General features: G+C 40.2%; 1 protein-coding gene across 1 annotated transcript in view; it reads left to right on the top strand.

Moving 5' to 3' along the window:
- The window catches only part of LOC128737449 (uncharacterized), an 88,237-nt gene extending 67,334 nt beyond the window's left edge, over positions 1 to 20,903 (top strand). The window contains exons 4-5 of the mRNA XM_053832086.1: positions 9,977 to 10,172; positions 20,693 to 20,903. Coding sequence (XP_053688061.1) covers positions 9,977 to 10,172; positions 20,693 to 20,903 — 407 coding nt within the window. The remainder of the gene's footprint in view (positions 1 to 9,976; positions 10,173 to 20,692) is intronic.
- The last annotated feature ends 2,972 nt before the right edge of the window (positions 20,904 to 23,875 follow it).

Consider the following 23,875-nt stretch of genomic DNA (forward strand, 5'->3'; position numbering starts at 1 on the left):
ACTCCTGCAACTAGAACATCGTCTAAGTAAACAGAAACATTGTCTAACTCTGCCAGAACCTGCTCCATAACCTGCTGAAAAATAGCAGCACTAGAAGACGCTCCCTGAGGCAAACGATTGTATGTAAACAGTCCCTTTATGGTATTTATTACCATTATTTTCTTAGATTTTTCTGATAAAGCTAACTGGGTGTATGCACCTTCTAAATCCAGCGAACAAAATACCTTGCAACCAGACAGTTTAGCGAACAAGTCCTGCGTAACGGGAAGAGGATATGTGTTTGGAATGATTAATTTATTAATGGAAACCTTACAGTCAATAACCATTCTGATCTCCTGATTCTGTTTCATTACTACAACTACAGGGGAAGCCCACTCGCTAGTCTTAATTGGTGTAATAACCTTTTCCCTTTCTAACATGTCTAAATGTTCTAAAACCTTTTCTCGTAATCTGTACGGAACATCGTAGGCTCTCTTAAATATCGGTGAATCATCCTTCAACACTAAGTCAGCCTCATACCCTATAATCGGAGAAGAAAAATTTTTGAGGAAAACATTGGGAAAACGTGTTTTAATGTCCGAAATTATTTTATCTTTACTGTCATATGAACGAATATTGTTAGCAATAGAAGAATTAGCAAAAACTTTTCTCCAGCTTGGATAGAAAACGTCCAACCAACTACGTCCTAATAAAGGAAGAAAATCGTTTTTACTATCTAAAACTATCAACTCTAAACGCTTATAAATTCCGTTAATAACAACATCAACCAACACCTTCCCCAAAATTGAAAGTTCAGATCCATTAACAACAATCAATTTCCTTGAACATTTTTGCAGAGGCATGTCAAAAAATTTGCAATATAATTGTTTTCCTATTAAAGTAATTGAAGAGCCGCAATCAACCTCCATTTTAACAATCAATTTCCTTGAACATTTTTGCAGAGGCATGTCAAAAAATTTGCAATATAATTGTTTTCCTATTAAAGTAATTGAAGAGCCGCAATCAACCTCCATTTTAACAGCACGACCCTCAATCAACACATCAGTCAAACATGGTTCATTCAATCTAGTTTTGTTAGATACCATCATACAAGTAAAATCACCTGATTCATCCGAAGAGTCACCCATTGTTGGCTTTAATCTGTTAAATAATTGTTCCAATCCGCTGCTAGTACAAGGATGCGGTTCGTCAGCAAAACGAACAGTCGGTTTCCGTTGGCTGTTAAGATACTTAAAACATTTCTTTAAAATGTGGCCCGGTTTGCCGCAGTAGTAACAGGTTACATTACGTTTGTTATAACCATAATGGTCATGTCTAGAACCGCTCTTACTTCTATTCCTGTTACCACTCCTACTCCTGCTTCTCAAACCAAAGCCCGAACGACTTCTGCTCCTGCTCCTACCTCTATTCCTGGAATCATTCAAAAAATTATCCCGTCTTCCCAGCCTAGCTTTAACCGTTGCTACCTGCTCTGCTCTACCACCCAACATCCTAGCTCGCGATCCGGCCAACTCCCAATTCACTAGCATGCGCTCAGCTGATGCTAGCGTAAGATTCTCTTCGCCTAACATCTTTTGCTGCAAATCTTTGTCGTACACACCCATTAATAATTTGTCTCTAATTGCTGTATCCCTAAACTCCCCGAATTCGCAAAACTCAGCCTGCATCTTGACGGCTAATACAAAATTTTCCGCCGATTCATCAACCCCTTGCACACGGTTGTAAAATTTAAACCTCTGAATCAAGTCCGATTCACTTTTATCGAACCGCTCTTTCAATTTTTTTATCATCTCATTATATGGTATGGTTGATAAGTCTTTAGCTGGGTACAGTAGCTTGAGTTCCTCAAATACTACTGGCCCACTCAACGTAATGAACAGAGCTTTTTGCGAGTTCTCGGGAACCTGGTTGTATTGAAAGACATATCCAAGACGCTCAACATAATTACTAAATGAAGCACCAGGGACGTAGGGCTCAATAGAACCGATAATGTTAGAAGCCATGTCAGATGAAATTATGCTGCACAAGAAAAAATACGGTCACCCTAATAAAAGCAAATGTAGAAGTCGCTTACCGAAGCTGATGTATACTATACCACTCAGAACAAAATCTCTTCACGCGCTCTCTGCCGCTGATGACCAGATGAACGCTATGGATGCGTAACGATAAGTAACGCACGATAAGTGGACGCTGCTAAATCAAATCCTCTCACGCGTCGATGCGGTAAACTGGTAGGCAGGCTGCACACCACTTCAAACTTCAGCAAAAAAAAATCTACAGCTGCACACAATTCGAAGCTAAGCTCAATACGCTTCAAGCAATATAGGCGATGTATGTATTGTTGAATTAGCAAAAAAAAAACTATTCTCCCGTTGGAGCACCGAATATAAAACTTTCTTTAAACGAAAAAATTGCCTTTTAAAAAAAACACTTTAAATATACTTTTTGGTTCACTTTCTTCCTTACAATTTATTCCGTATCACGTATTCCGTATTCCGCTCAATACAACAATTCAAAATTCCTAACGGGAAGCCTTTGCCTCTCACAAGCCGCGCACTATTTCCGCCAATTTTTCAAATAGTAGACCTTTGCCTTACACAGAAATTTTCCCCCTCAGCGACGCTATAAATCTCACAAAATTTAGCACCTTTGCACTCAAATTTTCGTCAGTTTTCCAACAAATTTCCACTACTAAAAGCACTTATACCGACCTTTGCCGTACAATTTATAAAAATCACCGAAATCTTCAAAATGCCTTTGCATTACTTAAATTTCACTATTTGCACCATTTGAACTTAAACGCGTACCGGAAACTTTTCTCGCTCGTCGCCAATTTTTATATCTTATCACTCGCGGAACACTGTACTGAGGGAGATTTCAGATCAACAGGTTAACGACCGTACTTAAAGTTCAATCAACTTAAACATCGGATTCTGAGGCCAGCTCAGCCGTATTTATTTGAAACTCATTTGCATGTGTTCGTTGCAGTATTTGAATCTGCTGTTGCATCTCTGATATGGGCTTAGCTATTACTGAGCCTTTTTCTTATACATAACACTGTTGAGATAACGAACTTGTGTCATTTTTTCTGGCACACTTCCCTAACACAGACATCAAACTGGACTAGGTTAAATCGCGTTCGTAAGAAATCTGTTGGCACGAGGGGGCTTTGTCACTCTTTCTGGCGTAATTCCCAAGCAAGGACATCAAAATGGTCTAGGTTTGATCGCGGTGTTAAGAAATCTTGTAGAAATGAGGAAACTTTGTCACTTGTTTAGGCTTACTTCCCAAGCACAGATATCAAATTGGTATAGGTTTAGATCATCGTGAAGAATCTTACAACCAATCACGAAGCGAGAATTCTGGTAAAACATAGATTCTAGGGATGGGAAAACTATCATTAACTACTGATAGTTATCAGTAAGCAATAATATCACTAAGTATCAGTAAGGTTTCGCTATTATTGATATTTACTGATATAGTTACACGTTGTCCCGTTAGAAAAATTAATTGGATTAAACTTATTAGTCGGTAGTTGCGTACGATAAACGTGGATGACACAATATATTGTAGTCATCGCCAGTAGCCTAAAGCCGGGGTAGCTCGTGCTGATTCAAGTCACCAATTTTCTAGTCGTCTCAAAAGTCACAAATCACTTTCGACGTGATCGTGCCACCTTGCACATTGAGCCCCTGTTCCTGATGCCAGTAAGGTTGTTGAAGACAACTGTTTCCGTCGTACTATCGTCCGACATTCTTACGACGCGTCTGGCCCACCGTAGCCTACTGACTTTCTCCACTGACTGACCTACTGACTCTCCAAACAATGCCTGTAGCTCGTGATTAATACGTCTCCACCACTCTTCGCTTTCAGTTTGAACTCCGCCCAGTATCCGCAGTACCCTTTCGTTCGGACACGGCAAGGGCGCGTATATCCTCCGTGGGCGACCTTACGAGTCCATAAAGAACTACTGACCTAATAAAAGATTTGTGCATTATCAGCTTCGTACGCCGTACGGTAGCATATGCTTCTTGATCGTAGCATATAGCGAAGGGCAAAGTAAGCTCGATTTCCCGCTTGACCGCGCCGCTGGATTGCCTTACTAATGTTGTCCACGGTCACCAGCAATCCAAAATAAACGAGTTAATCTACACTCAAAATAATCCGCACATAACTAATGGATAATTTCCATATGAAAATCCTTATGATTATTATGTGCCACATATAAACACAATCCGCCCAGAAGTACACATGAAAATTATATGCATATGAATAGTATGTGCAAATTTTAAAGGTAAATTTTAAAAACACATAAATGGTAACTGTTTGGCACATAAAGTTCATTTACTGGGCACATGGAAAAAATTTATGTGTGAAACACATAGAAACTACACGAAAAGTTTTCTCAGTGTACCATTTCTAGTTCGTCGCCGCCGAGGGCCGTGAGAGGCACGCGTTTGGTTCCTTGGAGCCTCTTCCTTTCATGAATGTTATCTTTGACGTATTTATTACTAATCTGATCTTCCTAGACTACTGCTTTCAACCTGGCGTAGGTTGCCTCCACCATCGCAAGGTTCCTAGCTATGATATCAGTCATCTTGTCACCTTGTCTCAACCCTCGCCGTGTCTCGACGGGTGTGTCCCTGAGATGTGCACGAAACACACCGATCGATCCAATAGCTCTGATCAGTAGCGTCAGTTTATCTGGGAAACCGTGTTCATCCAGCAAGTGCAATTGCTGGTCTTGATCGACTGATTCATGTCATGCGTAGGTATGATGTGCTCCCAACATATTTGCTGGGTGGTAAAAATCTGGTTCGTAGTTGCGCGAGCCTCCATAAAACCAGCTTGGTAAATTACAAAGTAAACTTACAATGAAGAACGCAGTTATAGTATTACAATTTTCCATTTTTTACTTCAATGAGTAAAATTACTGATATTTACTGATAGTTATCAGTAACGTACTGAAATTACTGATAGTTATCAGTAGCGATTTTTAATGATAGTTCCCATCCCTAATAGATTCATTATTTTCAATTTTTCAATGGTTCAACATTAAGAATCCATACTTTTCTTCATTTGGGCCAATTCTTAGAAGATTTTCCAATCGATTGGTGTAAGAATATTTAAAATCGTTCGGGAAACCACTATGCTATTCGCATCTATAAATATCTTTCTTGTTTTAATAATTTTTTTAGTTTTGTCGTCGCTGTGGATTGAAAATGTCCACAGCAATAACAAAAACGGCGAAGACACCAACGAAACCGAGGCCGGTACGGGAGGCACAGCCGCCGGTATCAGTTCTATCGGTAGCAGATCCGCCGGCATCGGAGTCGCCGGTCTACATCCATGGTGGTCAGTTAATAAACCCTCAACTACCACCGGCTTTTCTGCCAACACATGGGGAAGCAGGCCAGCCAATGGCCTGGCGGTGGGCAACCGTGGCACTACCAGTGTACCTGTTGCAGGGGGCATTGCACATGGTGGAGGCCCAGGGTATTTGCAACAAATCCGGCAGGGTCCCATTAGTGTGTTTTTTCATGTTTCATATAAAAATTTTCAGATACCTTTTTCAAGTATGTGTATCGGCTGACAGTTTTCTCGGAAAAAGTTAATTAACTCGGTTCCTCCCCTTTCGTTGAAGGCGGCATTGCACATGGTGGTGGCCAGGCTTGTTATTTCCTCACTCATTGTGCAAAAAGTGCAACTTTTTTTCAGCACAATGAGCAGAACTGCTTTTAAAAATGAGAAATAAATCCACACAATGAGAAACAGACTAAACATAAAGAGAAAAACTGACGCGTAGAAAAACTTCTTATTGCGCTCTTTAAATGAGAAACTTTCGGTTTCGGCTCTCGGTCCTCTCGGTAGCTACAGCAGTAAGCTTGAAAACGAAGCAACCAGTGCACGATGCGCGTACAGAAACTATAGACTCAGCGTCAAGACAATTTTAAATCGATTTGAAATTGGACCTCAATTAAAGTTCAAATTGTACTTGATATTGGGCTTATAATTCCACTATAATTTCTATCCACCGACTTTCAATCGGGCTTAAAAAGGACATTAAATTAGACATGGAATTCAACTAGACATAAGATATAATATTGGACTCAAAATTAGACTTAAATTGAACTTCAAAGAGGTTATTCGAGTACAGGACAATTACGGGGTTAGTGCAACGATCCTACAAACTCTAGAAGAACTGGGAGAATAAATTGAACTTGAAATTGCATCTGAAATCGAAGGTAAAATTGCAACTAAATTAACCCTCTAACGGGTAAGACCGTCTGTAGACGGCCTTCGCTTTTGGAGCTCCAGAGAGCTCCACATACGAAATTTGCCTTGAATTGACAATATGAGAAATATGTTCAGAACAGATTTCCTGACATGTTGATACTAATATCACAACATTCTGGTCATGCGTTCAAAAGTTATCATCTTTCAAAAACAAGAATTCCGAAAAATTCTGAAAAAAATTATGGTGCGAATATAACCGTTTTTACGTTTGAAGAAAAAGGACATCTAGAACAAAATGCTCGATCTCAAATTTTTCCTATGAATAATTTACATGCTTTTTTTCACTTTGGTGATATATTTGAACTGAAAAAATATTTGGGTAGAGCGTTAGGCATGAAAAACTAAAAAGAGAAATTGGACTATTTCATACCTAGCGGTCCTCCAGATAAATATTTTCCCATGAAAATCAACACTCGAGCTTCTTTTGAGCGTACTTTCATGATAAAGTAATCATTTGCTCGATCGCATCGTTTTTACGATGTTGGCCGTTAGAGGGTTAACCTTGAAATTGAACTTGAAATGGGAAATGAAATTGAGCTGGAGAACAGAGGCAAAATTGGAATAATGGAACATTACATTTGCACATCAATGCACTCCAAGTTGCGCTTGAAACTAGACTTCAATTTGGCCTTTAAATTGCATTGAAATTGGACCAGATGGGGAAGGCCGGAAGGCGAAATTGAAATACAATTAAACTCGGAATCATACTTAAAACGGGACATTGAGTAGGACAGATCAAACTGGGCTTGAGATCGGAGGTGAATTTGTAACTAAATTAGACTCGGAATTGACCTAAAATGGGACACTGAATTAGAGATGAAATCGGACCTAAATTGGACTTTGAAATTGAACTTGGAATTTGATTGAAATTAGACTCGTTGGTCGTGAAATTGGACCGCATTTGAAACTGGACTTGGATCCGATGGTGAAATTGAAATTTAATAAGACTATACATTGGCTTTAAAATGGGACATTGAAATTGGACTATAACAGGACTTCCATTTGCACTTGAAACTAGACTTGAATTTTTATCTTAAAATCCGACGTTAAACTACACATGAAATTTAACCAAAAAACGGAGGAGAAAATTGGAACAAAATTACACTTGAAATTGGACCTAAACTGGGAAATCCGAGGTGAAATTGTCATTAAATTACATCTGAAATTAAATTTAAAATGGGACTTAAATTGGACTTGTGATTGCACTTGACTTTAAACTTCAAATCGTACTTGGAAACTAGCCTTCTGGTGTTCAAGTTTTTTCTTTCATGAATTTATGAAATTTCACATGAAAAATCAAACGCAAAAAATCAAACTAGAGGGTGTCACAAATTAAATTGCATCACGGAAAAAACGCTGTAGAAAATTACCCATTGGGTAGAAGGTGTTTAGAGTGTATTGTTAACACTGCATTTTTATCGCTGTCAGTTTTAGAAAATTGGAAAAAAATGTGTCACACGGAAAGCAACGTCGCGAATTTATTTTGCGCAAACATCTGGAAAATCCTCAACTCTCTCAGCGGGACATCGGCTGGTATCTCGGGATATCGATGCGTCCACATTGCTTGTATTCTAGAAGAATTGTGTTACAAATTGTTCATTATTGCTATTTTGATTAAGTTCGAATTTATACATACTTGTTATGAAGTATTGCTGCAATTTTTCCCAATTTTTTTTAGTTTGTGTTTTTGATTTAATTTTGTTTGTGTCTACATATTCCATCTTTAAGTAGCAAAGTAATTCTTTAACTTTGATAGAAGTTAAAAGACATTCAGCACTGTTTATTTAGTCTAAAGAATTGAAGCAAAAGCAAAAAAATAACTTTCAACAAACGGTGGTAAATGATCCATCTGCTTTCGTAAAGGAAAGAAAAACTTGTTCGGTTTTAGTGCCTCTTGACTTTCACCCCACCCGAGTAGTTTCAAGTATAAGGTTACTTTGTTCCAACATAAAGTTGTTTCTGAAAAATGCAAGTTTATCCGTTCATCTTCGGACAAAAACTTTTAAACTTTAGTTCTATTTGATGAGCAAGTAGACCGCCAAACCGGTTTCTTGAAGCATGCTAATGAAGTGCTTTTGTGTCTGATTTTCGGTAGTTTGGACTACCGACCTGTGCTGGAATCAACTTCAACTTCTTCACTTTTTCCGATCTTATCAATCGGACTGGTTGAAAAGTTTTCATTTGTCAAGAAGTTGGGTAGATTTTTCTGACGATATGACTCTGCGAAAATAAAATATACGTATATGTAAGTCGTGGTAAATTCTCTTGTTTTGCAGTGATTTTTCTACTCCATTACAAATCTAATTAGTTAAAAATACTGAAGTAAATCTCGTAATAGAGGTTTTCCGTCAAAAAATTTTTTTTCGGTAAATGTTAGGTTTTGACTCTTAGAAATGATACCCACATGAAACTTTCTTGAATAAAGCCTCTAACTACTGTAAAAATGAAAAAATAAAATACGTATATTTCAACCCGTCACTTCTCGGATGTATTACATGCCTTTTTGTACCAGTGTCCTTTTTTTCACCACTTCGAAACCATTTGTGCCACTCTTTACTCTTGTGGCAAGCAACACACGAAACGAAAAAGAAGGAAATCATTAGCTTTTCATTCGTGTTGTCCTTTTCGCTCAACCGCTGATACACATATGTCAAAATCTGTTGTGCAATGCTGCCAGAAAAACTAAAAATTTTGATAAACAGTGCTGCCGAAACGAATTTTTTAAAACTCAACATTCGTGATTTGGTGAAAAGAAATTCAACATTCTCGCAATTTGCATTGTTTAAAAAATCATAGTAAATTCTAGAGTCAACGAAAAAAATATATTTTTGCACCATTGTCACTCGTATTGGGAGTACTTTCGAGAAAAAATAAGAAAAGGAGGGGTATGATCTGACGGAAAACCTCTATTGTGCTATTTTCTGGCTGCATAAAACATAAATTAATAGACCAGCGTTATGTTTTGTTTCCTTGACTTTTATAATGAGGTCAAGCATTAATTAGCTTTTTTAACGGAAGTCTTTTCCAATAGACGGAGGGAACGGTAGAAGAAAGAAATACAATCAAAAGTGTTTGTAGTATCCAAACAGAGTGGGATACTGTGTGAAGGAAAAAGAGCTTAGGTAAGGGAAGGTCATTGAAGCAACGCTTGTTAAGTTTGTATAACGTTCCTCTTTACCCAAGCCAGGGGATCCGCGGATCGAATCAAGCTTTAATGGGAGCCAATTATGCCCGGATTCGTTTTTCCCCCCATGCCATCTCTTCACTAGAGGGAATTATGCATCTGGTCTCAACCACAATTCACAATGAAATATTAAATCGAATGTCAGTTTCTCATCACATCACATTCTTTGTTGCCACAAAAATTCTTAAATACGGCTTAAAGCATTTCAAGACATAGAAGGCTGCCAAAAAATATATCTCCACATTAATTAACTCACCAAATCCATTGAATGCAGGACACCAGACAATCACAACCCATAATAAGCCAACAATGCTGCATTTTATAAGTGACGCGGTAGCTTGTTTTATGCCTTGGTTATAAAATACAGCATCACATACTATAACAAAAACCTTCTCCCCGCTTGGGATAATAAAAGCATTTTGCAATGATTTTTAAATTCATTGCCCGGTGCCGAGTGCCAATAATAATCTTGCCTTTCTCTTCATTTCCTTGCAGGACTCTGGCGAATGTCGCGGCATCCGAACTATTTCGGCGAAATCGTCATCTGGTGGGGCATTTTCGTTATCTCGCTGAACGTAATCCACGGCATCGAGTGGGTGGCAATCATGTCGCCAATCTTCACCACCCTCATCATACTGTTCCTGTCGGGCATCCCGGTGCGCGAGCGGTCCGCCGACGAGAAATACCGAGAGTAAGCTCTAATTAAAGTGTTTGATTGCACGTTCCCTTCGCTCCGACGCGGCTGCCGGGTTCCGTCGGTTGTTTTGATCCGTTCTGTACGAGCTTCTGGTTTTTACGCACAGAAGCGCCGCCGGTAACCGAAGGATACCATGTGTTCAAATTACACTGATCAACAACGTTTCGATGAGCAAAGGTTAATTAGGAAAAGTGAGAGCTTATACCTTTCCAACGTGGGTAGTGGGTTGGTGCTAGATTCCGGTCTATGGTTTGAGGATGCCAGAAAAATTGTTAGAGAATCCGTTCCGGTAACTTTTCATCATCTTTTATTTGATTCGATGGATATGCAACCATCCTTTACAAACGTGTTTTAAAAGAAGACTTCATTTCGAATATTTTTTTTTGTTAGCGACAAGTTGATTTCCCTCGAGTTTGTCGACTAGTGTTATCGTGTGTTGGTTTAAAGGAGGACTGCAATGCAGCTTTTCCGAACATAAGGTTTCAATTTGTTAGATGCTTTCGTGTGGAAATAATTAGAAAATCATTACCCAGTTCTTTTGTGGAATTATGCATGCCGCATAATGACAGGGAGCTGCTGCGAATTTTGCATTAATTACAATCAGATCTGGAAAACTTTTTGACATTACGAGTTGAAAACCATTACAGCATACCAACATTTGGATCACCTTCCGGGTACAGGACGAGTAAAAGAAGATGGTCTTGATTAAAATTAGCATTTGAATTGCTTGTTCCGAAAGAAGTAATGAGCATGGGACAATGGATTTTTTCCGTTATTAAAAATAGGTTAGGGGCACCAGTTTTGGCCACAGTTTGCCAAACTTTCATTGATATGGATCATGTTCCATCAGAACCAAATAGGGCAAGGGACCTAGTTTTTCGACTCTGTGCTAGTTTTCGCACCATTGCTGAAATAGTTTTGACAATTTACGGAGGGAACAGTAGAAGAAAAACTTTCTTCAGTTAGAAGAAAATTTTTGACCGGGAAGTTGCTTGAAATCCATTGTCACGCAAGTTTCGTCGTCCATTAAAATACATCCATTGAATTTCGTCAAAACTTGCTCGTGCAACCGTCTAGCATGCTTGTTGGCTACCAAATTCTCCTTCAAGTGCTGATTCAGATGTTTACTGGCATTGTAGGACCTATACCCTTCTCGAGCGAGGATATTCCACCATTGGTATCGTACCTTCTAGCCATATCCCGGAGTAATTTGGAGTAATTTGGACACTTACAGCCAAATCAAATGGAAGTGTCCAAATTATGTATTAGAATATGGATGCACACACACATTGTCACGCTCGTACACATCTTTTCTCACCAATACATGTACACACAGCTACAACTTTTGTCGGGAGGGGTGGGTTATTGCTTATATTACTTGATAAAATGTTTTTGGTTTTAGTTCCAGTGCTAGATTGCGAATCCGAAAGATAGAGATGGGAAGCACTTCATTAATGGAGAAACGGTGATCTATCGCTAGGTAGATCCGTGAGAATCCGACATAGCTTGACATTCTTAAATTTTTCAAAATATCGCTGGAAAATAACGACGATGGTTAGAGTAATAGAACAGTTGGACCATTTAGATGGTCGGGTTACGGGTAGACGGAAACAATTCACAACATGCAACACTTGGTCGGAAATATCGAGGAGATCGTATAGTTTTTAACAATGATTGTAACCTTCTCACCGGATTATATGGCAACTTTGTTTATTGCAATTCTAACATTATTGATACTTTGTAAGCACGTATCTGCAAGCTTCGCACCAGTTTCGATCATTTCAAGTTTTCGTTCCATATCGTCTAACGCATCAACTTCCTTATTCCAATGGTCTTTCAGTGGTTTAAAAATTGAAACATCCACGGGCTGTATTCTATGTGTGGTGTTCGGATAGAGAGCTATCAATATTATCCCCAAACGTAGGCACAAATCTGCTACCTCTATAGCCACATGAGAGGTATGCCTGTCAACAAACAGTATAGCGGGGAGCTGGATTTTATGCTTGATCAGAAACGGATAAAATACTTTCCTAATATATTCTCTAAAATGACGAGTGGCCGTCTAGCCCCGTTCGCTTTGACCAAGTCCCCTGCAGGGGGAAATGCTTGAGCGACTTTTTGACCGCCTTACGGCAAGGTTTGGGATAAAGTGTCATTCCAAAAAATCCAAAAATACATGAGTGTCACGAAAGTATGACAGATTTTGAATGCTCATTTATTTATAAGTTTCTTTTTCAATCACTAATTAGTGAAAATTAACGAAAAGTTTCAAGGTCAAATATCTTCATACATTTTTTACATAATTGCCTTGATTCACAGGCGGGGATGTTATTTGAATACACCATCTGGACTGAATACTCACTGCGATTTCATTTACTGTTGTTTAAAAAAAGGATGAAACCCTCAAGTCTCAACAGGTCAAAGATACTTTACGACGTTCAAACTTATACTTTTTGATATCTGTGCTTGGGAAGTATGTCAGAAAAAGTGATAAAGTCTTCTCGTCCTAACAAAATTTCTTAGAACCGCAATAAACCTATTCCAATTTGATGTCCTGAAAGTAAACAGTTACGACTTTAAGGCTGTCGCCTATTAACCCAATGCCAAAACAAATAGAAAATCCCAATACTGAAAGCATTAAGTTGCCGGTTGCTAGTAAAGTTGACGATAGAGTAACATCTGTACCTGGTAATACAGCCGATAACGAGCTGGCTTACGCGATCAGTGGATTAAACCCCGCTAATGGAGCGAATGCTGAAGGAAATAGTTTAGACTGCGAGTTCCAAAATCCAGTTTCTCCTTTAGCTTCTGTTCATATTCGGAGTTTTGTTGATATGTTGAATGACACGACGCCCCGTATAACTGCAACAGATGCAATTCGGAAGCACGTTCCGAAGCAATACGATGAATGGCGAAGGAAACCCGACGAAATGCGAAAGCGTCATGAACAACAACAACAACAACGACAACGACAGCGACAGCGACAGCGACAGCGACAGCGACAGCGACAGCGACAGCGACAGCGATAGCGACAGCGACAGCGACAGCGACAGCGACAGCGACAGCGACAGCGACAGCGACAGCGACAGCGACAGCGACAGCGACAGCGACAGCGACAGCGACAGCGACAGCGACAGCGACAGCGACAGCGACAGCGACAGCGACAGCGACAGCGACAGCGACAGCGACAGCGACAGCGACAGCGACAGCGACAGCGACAGCGACAGCGACAGCGACAGCGACAGCGACAGCGACAGCGACAGCGACAGCGACAGCGACAGCGACAGCGACAGCGACAGCGACAGCGACAGCGACAGCGACAGCGACAGCGACAGCGACAGCGACAGCGACAGCGACAGCGACAGCGACAGCGACAGCGACAGCGACAGCGACAGCGACAGCGACAGCGACAGCGACAGCGACAGCGACAGCGACAGCGACAGCGACAGCGACAGCGACAGCGACAGCGACAGCGACAGCGACAGCGACAGCGACAGCGACAGCGACAGCGACAGCGACAGCGACAGCGACAGCGACAGCAACAGCGACAGCGACAGCGACAACGATAACAATAACGACAACGACAACAACAAAAACGACAATAACCACAACATGAGCAGGAGATGAATAGGCCGGATGACAGGGATAATTACTTAACTAGGAAGCTGGTGGAAAAGATGTTGCAGGTCTGAGAACAACAAGACATCAGTTGGTTAGGTTATCGCTCAAACTATTCAACTTTCACGAGTATCCCAAGAAGTACACATCGTATCTCTTCGTTCAATGCCAAGGGAATACATGTACCGTTTATTTGTGCCGCCCTATATGGAAGCAATCCGAGCTGTCGCGCACCGATAACGACTACGGTTTTCCTCTTCATGTGTTCCCATACGAAATACAGCGACAGCCCTATAGCATTCCGCCAGTACAATCTGCTCTGAACTACGGTTTCGATACACTGCTAGAAGGCGGACCCACGAAGCAGCAACTCGCTGCTAGACATGTTATTTCGAAGGACTTGCCGCCCTTTGATGGTAAAGCGGAAGATTGGCCTTCGTTCATCAGCAGCTACCACCACATTGTATGCGGGTTTTTAGATTCCGAAAACTTATTACGTCTTCAAAGGGCTTTGAAAGGTGAAGCCAAGTATGATGTATGTAGTCTTCTGCTGCATCCTGCCACGGTTTCGCAAGTAATATGGACGCTACAGGTTCGATTTGGGAAACCTAAACGGATCGTGGATGATACACCTGGATACACCGATTCCGAAGTCAGGGCAATCTGGGGATGTAGTGAAATACCGTCCAATGGTGCAGAAACTGTGTCGGCATCTGCTCGCAATGGGGATGGAATCACCATTTGTCGAATCCCATTTTGTTGCGTGATATCGTAGTAAAACTATCTGATTCAGTAAAATTTAATTAGACCTTGTATCAAGAGCAAATTCCGGTAGTAAATCTTGACCATTTTAGTTACTACATTGCAAGAGTTGCCTATGCGATGATCAACCTGCCAACGGCAGCGGAGTGTCAATTGAAATCAACCAAGACCGTGAAAAAAAATACCAGAGAATTTGTGAATGCGCATTACTGCTGAAGTTGAAGCGAATGTGACAGATACGGAAAGCTCGTGTGAACCATACAAGCAGCCAGTTGCTACAGTAAAGAAGCCAGTAACATATAATATATGTTTATCCTGCGGTGGAGGTAGTCATCAAGTGGCAAACTGCTCGACGTTCGAAAAACTCCATGTCGAAGGTCGTTGGAAATTAGTGAAAGAGAAAAGGTTATGCGGTCGCTGCTCAACTCAACACAGTCGCTACCCGTGCAAAGGTACAGTTTGTGGAATACATGGTTGCCAGAAGCGTCACCACCAGCTCCTGCACTACGTTTCTTCAGAGGAAAAGCAGTCTACCAATGGTGCTGCTAGCGGAATAGTTAACCTCCATCGTCTGACACCAGCTACTTTGTTTAGGATGTTGCCTGTTGCATTGTACGGCAGCAAAGGTCAAGTGGATACCTTAGCTTTTTTGGATGACGGTTCTTCCATTACAATCGGGGAGAGCTCGTTGGCAGAGGTGATTGGACTCAAGAGGAAATTCGACACTCTTTGTATTCACTGGACCGGCGGAATTCAGAAGAAGTTGCATGACACACATGGGTGCATGGGTGGTAATAAGCGATTCAATGCATGCAGAGGCCAATGTGGTTGAAAATTTAGGTCTACCGTAAAAATTAAATTTGAGAAGATGCAACCAGGGCTTGAAAAGGGATCGCAAGTTGAATGTGACTGCCGTGAATGCGAACTTTCTGCACTCAAACTCCGCTTTTTGAACGATCATTTGACTGTTTTTTGAATCCAGTCAATCTCCCGCTTGCGCTGCTGCCGTCTTACAATTCATGCGGCATCTCAGCAAAAGCAACCAGTCGATCTCCCGTTTTGCTTTGCGCTTTGAGAATATAAACTGCAAACTGACTGAAAGCATACGGTGACGTATTTTTTCGTTTCTCTTTTTGTCTCCAAATCGGCTGCTCACAGTAATAGTTTGTCACCCGGACGTCGGTCCGACGCAAGCAAAATATTTGTTTGTATTGGACGGAGTCCGACCGACTTCTTCCATGCACATGTAGTGGTTGTTTTTTTGTAGTATTGAATCATACGATTGTGCGGTTGTTTTTCGTTAGCGTGGTGATTGCCAATCATTTGACTGTTTTGCAGTCATTCGCTGCTCCAAACGGTAAAGGCAACTTGATCGAAACAAAAATGTCAACAAATTTTAGAGCGCGGTCGTTATGCTGCGTGCGATCGGCGTTTGACTGAGCAAACTGCCAGTTGTGTTATGCATAGCGTTCGTATTCCACCTCTAAACGGACGGTGTGAACTTGAATGCGCGTTAGTGTGACTGCAGTAGAAAAAAAGGATCGGTCGAAGCCCTGGATGCAACAACGATTTGGGCACCTTAAGGGACTACCGGTAAAGAATTTTACGGGCGCGGTTCCAGGTATATTAATTGGGTTGAACAATGTACATTTGCTAGCGACGTTCAAGCTTCGCAAGGGACGTGCTGGTGAGCCCATAGCAACGGAGACACGTCTTGGGTGGTCAGTTTATGGTAGCCTACACGAAAAACAATAGTAGATTCCAAGTTATCAGATGTTTGTGCAAACGAAGCCATCTGAGCTTCAGGAGAGTGTTCAAGAATTTTTTACATTTGAGAATTTGGGAGATGCCGTAGTGCCGACGGCCGAGAATGCTGGAGCGCAGCGGGCCAAGAGAATCCTAGGGGAAACGACGATTGCGAGACGAACCAAGTGGTTAAACGATGTTCGTTCAATTAGGAAAGGCGAGTTAGTGATGATAAGGGATGAGAGTGTCAGGAACCGATGGGTCAGGAGGCTTGTGGTTGTGATAAAAAGCTATTCTGGAAAAGAGATCTGAGAGATCTGACAGTAGGCAACCTTGCGTTGGATGTACAGCAGGATGGTGACGCCGAATCTAAACTGCTGGCGACACGTGGGGGAGAATGTTGCGCGCGAACCGGTTCAAGATGCAGTGGAAGATAGTAGCCGTCAGGGGGTCGGAGCCGTCACGGTTGCTGTCATCAGTAAGCTGTCAAAGGCCAGCAAAATGTCATCAAAAAGCTTAATAGTGAAGCTGTCAAAAGTAGTAGTTGTTATAAACAAGCCAGTTGTAGTTAAAACTGAACACATAGTTAAAATCTGTGCTTAAAATTCTTAAAGTCTGATAAATGTTAAATTCTTCTGTTTGCGGTTATTTAAAATTAATCGGATACAAAATTGTAAGTAAACAAATTATGCGTATACCGAGTTCCGTAATCTCCAACCGTACCAACATCACATGTTAAAACCTGTGGGATTTCTTTTCTTGGAATTGGTTAGTCCAAGTGTTAGGGTTTGAGACTACATTATTCGATCTGCCTTTTATCATATGATAAAACCGGTTTGATACGGATTGCACGACAGTTTTATTTCTACTGATTCGACTAACAAAAGGGCTTTTGTGATCTTTCGCTCACGCTATCAAATCTATACCTATAAAGAAGGATTTCTGTCTGTCTGTCTGTCTGTCTGTCCGTATGTTCCTTATAGAATCGAAAACTACTGAACCAATCGGCATGAAAATATGCATGTAGAGGTTTTTTGGGGCCAGGAAAGGTTTTAGTGATGGTTAGAAACCCCTCCCCCCACTAAGAGGGGGGGCTCCCATACAAATGAAACACAAATTTTTGCATAACTCGACAGCTAATCAAGCAAATAGAACAAAATTTGGCATGTGGGTGTTTTCGGTGACAAGAATTTATTCTATGGTAAATTGAGACCCCTCCCCTCTTTATAAGGGGAATTATAACTTCTCTCCTCTTTAAAAGGGGGGGCTTCCACACAAATTTCCTCGTAACTCTAGAACTAATCAAGCAAATGGAACCAAATTTGGCATGTAAAGGTTTTCGAGGGCAAGAATATTTTCTATAGTAAATTAGGACCCCTCCCCACTTTAAGAGGGGGGGGCTCCTGTACTAAAGAAACACAATTTTCCTCATAACTCGAGAAGTAATTCAGCAAATGGAACCAAATTTGGCATGTGGGTGTTTTTGGAGACAAAAATTTTTTCTATGATGAATTGAGACCCCTCCCCGTTTTAGGAGGGGGGGATCCTATACACATGAAATACAAATTTCCTCATAACTGAAGAACTAATCAAGCAAATGGAACAAAATTTGGCATGTGAAAGTTTTCGAGGGCAAGAATATTTTCTATGGTAAATAAGGACCCCTCCCCACTTTAAGAGGGGGGGCTCCTATACAAACGAAATACAAATTTCCACATAACTCGAGAACTAATCAAGCAAATGGAACCAAATTTGCCATATGAAAGTTTTCTAGGGCATGAATATTTTCTATGGTGAATTGGAACCCCTCCCCACTTTAAGAGGGGGGCTCCTATACAAACGCAATACAAATTTCCTCATAACTCTAGAACTAATCAAGCAAATGGAACCAAATTTATCATGTGGGTGTTTTTGGGGGCAAGAATATTTTCTATGGTATATTTTCTATGGACTTCCCCACTATAAGAGGGGGGGGGGCTCCCATACAAATGAAATGCAAATTTCCTCTTATCTCGAGAACTAATCAATCAAATGGAACCAAATTTGGCATGTGGGAGTTTTAGATGGCAGAAATTTTTTCTATGATGAATTACGACCCCTTTCCCTTTTAAGAGGGGAGATTTTGGAGTCTTGAATTTATTTTACGATAGTTAGAGACCTCTCACCCCTGTGGTAGGGGGATATGGACTCTCATACAAATAAAACAGAATTTTTTGCGAAACTCAAAAACTAATCGAACTCGAGAAATTCGAGACTCTTCCATAAAACATTAGTCAATACAAGACCACAAAAACTATCTATAGTAACACTAGATCATTCAGGACGAGACGGTCGCGAGTGTTGCCGGTGACCCGCCGTCGGAAGCGCCGCCCACTGGGGGGCTTGCAAAACTCGAGATTGTGACAAAGATCATCCGAGATTCATGATTGATGTACAACACAGGTTAATTTGTGGCAATACGAAGTTTGTCGGGTCAGCTAGTATAAGATAAAGAAAACAATGCATATCAGGATGATCGAACGAGATCATTGTCTCTCGGATTGTGTACTAGATTGAGATATTCAAAAAAAGATCTTCTGCATTTACTTAACAAACCAATGGCAAATAAATAACTTTGGAAAATTACTATTTATGTACTTAAAATTGCTCTCGTACTATGTTGACAATAAGTTATGTGGGAAATTAGAAGAGGTCGTTTTTTTCAGGTTGTACGACTAAAACCGGTGTGTCTGCCCTACTAAGCTAACTGTTTTGCTTTAAACTAACTCACAATGAATAGAAAATGACGTCGAATATAAAACAAGGGTCCAACATTTTTCAAAAAGAAACAGGTACCGTCATCCGGGGCGAGATTGTGCCAAAAAGCATATATTTTTGTTCTTTAGCTCAGTATACAAACAATTTAAAAAATTAAGTTGATTTCAAACCTGTCAATATATACTAAATTGTTCAATTAACAACTACCGTAGAGATGGTTTAGTTACAATGAAACCTAATTTTACTCGAAGTGCATGAACTTTGGCACAATGTCACCCCCTAGAAGGGGGGTACATAAAGTTAGGCTAAAAACCTATACAGTGAACATTAGCACGTTTATAAACAATACACATAAATATCAGTATAAAGTAGTTCATATGAGGCCGTCTATGAACTAAGTGGACTATTAGGGGCAGGGGGTCGGCCAAAAACAACGCATTATACAAAAAGTATGAACGAAAATAACCCGGAGAGATCTGAAATAACTAAAAATGAGTTCGTAGTCAATGGACAGCCTTTATATAGCCAGTAGCATTTCTAGGATTAACAAGGGGGAGATATATGAAGGGGTGTATCCTAAGGGGGCATATCTATTTGATCATTTAACAAAAGTAACCATTACTTCGTTCGAGAACCCGCGGCCGCTGAGCATGTGGCCTATCCCACCCCCCTCCCCTCTCCTTAAAACTGGCAGTTTATACACGGTATAATATATTCGTCTTATATTAGAGTGTTTATTCAAAGTATCTGAAATTTGCAGAGAAAAAGTAAAAATTTGTTTAAATTATTTAGCAGACCTATGATGCTGTTTGCTCCAAAATGGATGGTGCAATCTAATCTGTCGAAATATTGTGCTCAATAGTAAAGAATGTGAGTGTACTGACGTCTTTTTGTTGTATATGTGAAATCCACAAAATGGATCGATCATTATGGCTTGGCACCATCTCACCCCCGTGAAGCTCGTAAAGTACAAATTTTCGAAAAATATTATTTTCGTAATCAAAACTTATCCAACGCATAATAACCTTTCAATACATTACAAATGATTAGTTTATGTACCTTCAAAATAGCAAGTTGATGCGATTTCTTGTTTGGGTTGGTTTATGCAGGGCATTTTTTTCAAGCGTTATTTCCGAGTATTTTTGATCGCGAACTTTGAAACCCTGTTTAGGCTAAATAGATTGCTAATATTATCTATGTTCCATTCTAAGTTATGAATAAATATGTTATGTTTATCATCATTTTGAATTTAGGACACCAGTTTCTATAGATAAAATAAATTTTCACAAATAAACATTTTTCGTTTTTGGCACAATCTCACCCCGGATGGCGGTACACAAGATGTATACAGAATCGAAGTCGATTTAAAATTATGATAAATTGACACAGTATGAAAGAATAAAAGTTATAAATAAAAATACTCAAACTATATTTTTAGCTTCTAAATGCTGCAAACGGCGCTCTTATCGTGTGTACAATTATATGATAAATCATTCGTATGACGTGTAATTAATAGCACGTCCAAGATTGGCTCTAATTGGGCATGCACACAAAAGACATTAACACATAGATTAGATGCGGCCGATGCCAGTCACATTTATATTAATCAAATTTTGTTCTCGATTTCGCAGCGATCTGGAATATCGAAAGTACAAGGCATGCACCTCACCGCTGATCCCCATCCCACCGGCCATCTACGCTGAAGTCCCCCGGGCGTTAAAGTTTATTCTGTGCTGCGAGTTTCCATTGTATGACTCACTGGACAAGCGGCGAAAAGAGGACGGCCCGTTCGCCATGACTACCTCTATATCAGTGGCCCATTCGCACTCGACCCACACATAGCAATCCGGGAGTGGACAGCATCCCAATTATCCTATGTCATCATCGTCCTCCTACCACCACCATCACCATCCCCATCAGCATCATCACTACGCTGGCGGGGGTTCCGGGGGTGGTGCTGCTGCCAGTGGCGGGTCCTGCACCTCGAAGGATCGCAACTCGATTGGACGAGCTGCCAGCTATTCTTCCAGCTATCGAAGCGGAAGCGATAGGCGCGGCGGCGAAAAGTCCCACCACAGCAGTCGAGACCTTGAGGACATCGTTCCGGAGCGGATCACTTGCATCGCCAGTGGCGACGGAAACTACTTCACCGGCTCGGCGCAGATTACTACCATTTTGTGATCTCGCTCATCGTTCAATGTTAACTACTGCTATACAAACAGTATACATAGGTAAAGAATAATAGTATTATTATTATCAAGGTGTGTTTTGACTTTAATAGGTTGATGGTTGCTAAAACATGTTAAATTGATGATTAAAAAGAAAAACTAAATATGTTAAATTCGGGAAACAACAATAATGCCAATTTCGAACAGTCAACAGAGTGCAGGATTCAAGTCTAATCGCGTGAACTGTGTGAACAAGTTAACAACTAATAATGTTTGGACTCAACTATTTACTGATAGGAAGATATATGTACTTGCATCTTAGTTAAGTTTCTCCTCTTGCGAATATAAGTCTATATAATCCATTTGCTTAGAATAGCAATACTTTCCGATGATACTCTTCAAATAATAACGTTCGTTCCTATGTTAGTATCATGAAGCAATTTGAATATCTAAATTGTTTTTCTGCCAACTGTACCTCTATCGAGGCAAGTAGATTGCACCACCTAGAAAATCTAACTATGTAATCCCAATTCAGATCGATATATGATAGAATAGTAGACCTGGAGGATGCGACGGCGTGGAAGACCCTGAACGAAGGCAAAGTGTTGCAATTTTTATCAAACCGACGAAGCTATTAATCTTGTAACAAAGAGTAGGATGCCAAGCTTTAAAAACTTGTCAGACGTTGTTGGTGTTTAATTTTTAGCGTTGTTGAATATCACACGTTTAATTATAATCTTCATAAATCTGGATCTGGAAGAAAATCTTTTTAAAATGAAACCAGTAAACGAGGTACGTGCTTTGATGAACCCTGAGCGTGCGAATGCTTATGATTAAAAATAATGAGCAGAGTAGAATGAGGTGTGCCTTTATACTCATAATAATTACAATTTGAAGCGGCTTTTTAGATAATTGCCGAGCCAGTGCGATGATCCATGCCCTGTTATTATAAGCGAGACTTAAACAGTTGAAAACTAGTTTGTTAGACCCGACGTAGCTTTGCAGCCGACTGGGAAATTTATTCCCCCTGAACATGACTCGCGATTTTCCGAATCAAAAGTTCTGAACGTGAGAGATGAGAAATGACACCGTTAGAATTGGCTTATGGATTTGGCAATCGGCTCACCGCCCAACTCCAGGTCATTCAGGTCACTCTTATCCTGGTACTTTATTCAGTGAACTTTTGCACCTTTTTCCGATCCCACCAAGTTATTAGGAAACTAGAATTTAGGTAACACATAAAAAAAATAACAAAAAATGCACTCCAGATGCAAATCACAATGCACAAAACTCTGTAGTAGATACAATCTGTCTATAACCGAATAGGTAGAAGAACAATTATATATGAACCTGTACTCTATTTAGCAGCACTCTGCGGATCCTTTTAGAGAAAATGTTGTATTGAACTTTTACACATCTGCTTCCATTTAACCAAGCCATTATACACAGTCCCATTTTCCCGTTTAGAATACATCCCAGCCAGAAACAATGTCTGCATAAACAAGTATTCAAAATGGGAATCGTAAAATCAAACAAAAATTGCGTGACAAGTTACTGTTTTGCTAAACATTGAATCAATCACTAAGTAGGAAAAAACTATATAGGAAACTTTGCGGTGTTCAATATACACTAAATGTAACAAATGAATTTTAGCCGGTAATTCTCAAAATCTAAATTAACCTAAACTTGTTAGAATTTGATCCGATCACACTATCCACCAGGTAATCCAGGTACTTGCTCAACCACGATACATTTGATTTCAACCTTTTATCATTCTGCGAGAATGTAATCGAGCTCAAACACAGCACTGTAGGGAGCATTCGAAACACTGCAAACGAAAGCAAAAAGCAAAAAAAAAGCGTACAGAAATCATCATCAGGAAATGGAAACACATACATCAGCACTCATGGATGGAATGTAACTCTTAAATTTAGATAGGCATTTAAGATTGGAAAACGTTTAAGCGCGCATGAGAGTCAATCAAACTGCACCGAAAAACAAAAAAAAAAATGCACTCGGCCGATCGATCACGCGGAGCACGCCAAAGCCTAACGCTTACTCGCACGATTTTACTCAGCGACGGAAGTAGCTGTGCGAAACTACGCGGTACTAGTACAAGCTAGCAAGTGTCAAATTTATGCACCATCGCAGCGAGATCCACACAATTGATCAATAGTCACGAACCAACAACAAAAAAAAAAGATTTACTGCAGGTTTGCGTAGAATGTAGCTAAGCGGGTTCTAAATTTAATATCGAAGAAGATGAAGAAGAAAAAAACATTGAAGACTAATCAACATTCATAATGTTGCATTACAGATAGAGATGTATTGTAATTATATATATTTGAATTACGAAACAAAACGGTACCTATACATGGCATATTTGGAGATGGTCAAATTAGAATTATAACGTGACAACTGATTTTGTCTGTGCTTTATACAAAGTAATATCACATTCCTTCAGTATGAAGAAACAGTTGGCCTATATCAAGGATTCTAATATTCAATGATGCTTTGCTAATCGCTTATTTGGTATTCTCGTTACATATTCCGCACACTGCATTTTTGGGTGGCTTCACAAGCTACCATATCATAGGTGATATACAATACGTCCTGTGTAGCACGGATTTAATGGTTATCATTTTG

The sequence above is a fragment of the Sabethes cyaneus genome, chromosome 2 (assembly GCF_943734655.1).
Source record: "Sabethes cyaneus chromosome 2, idSabCyanKW18_F2, whole genome shotgun sequence".
Lineage (NCBI taxonomy): Eukaryota > Metazoa > Arthropoda > Insecta > Diptera > Culicidae > Sabethes > Sabethes cyaneus.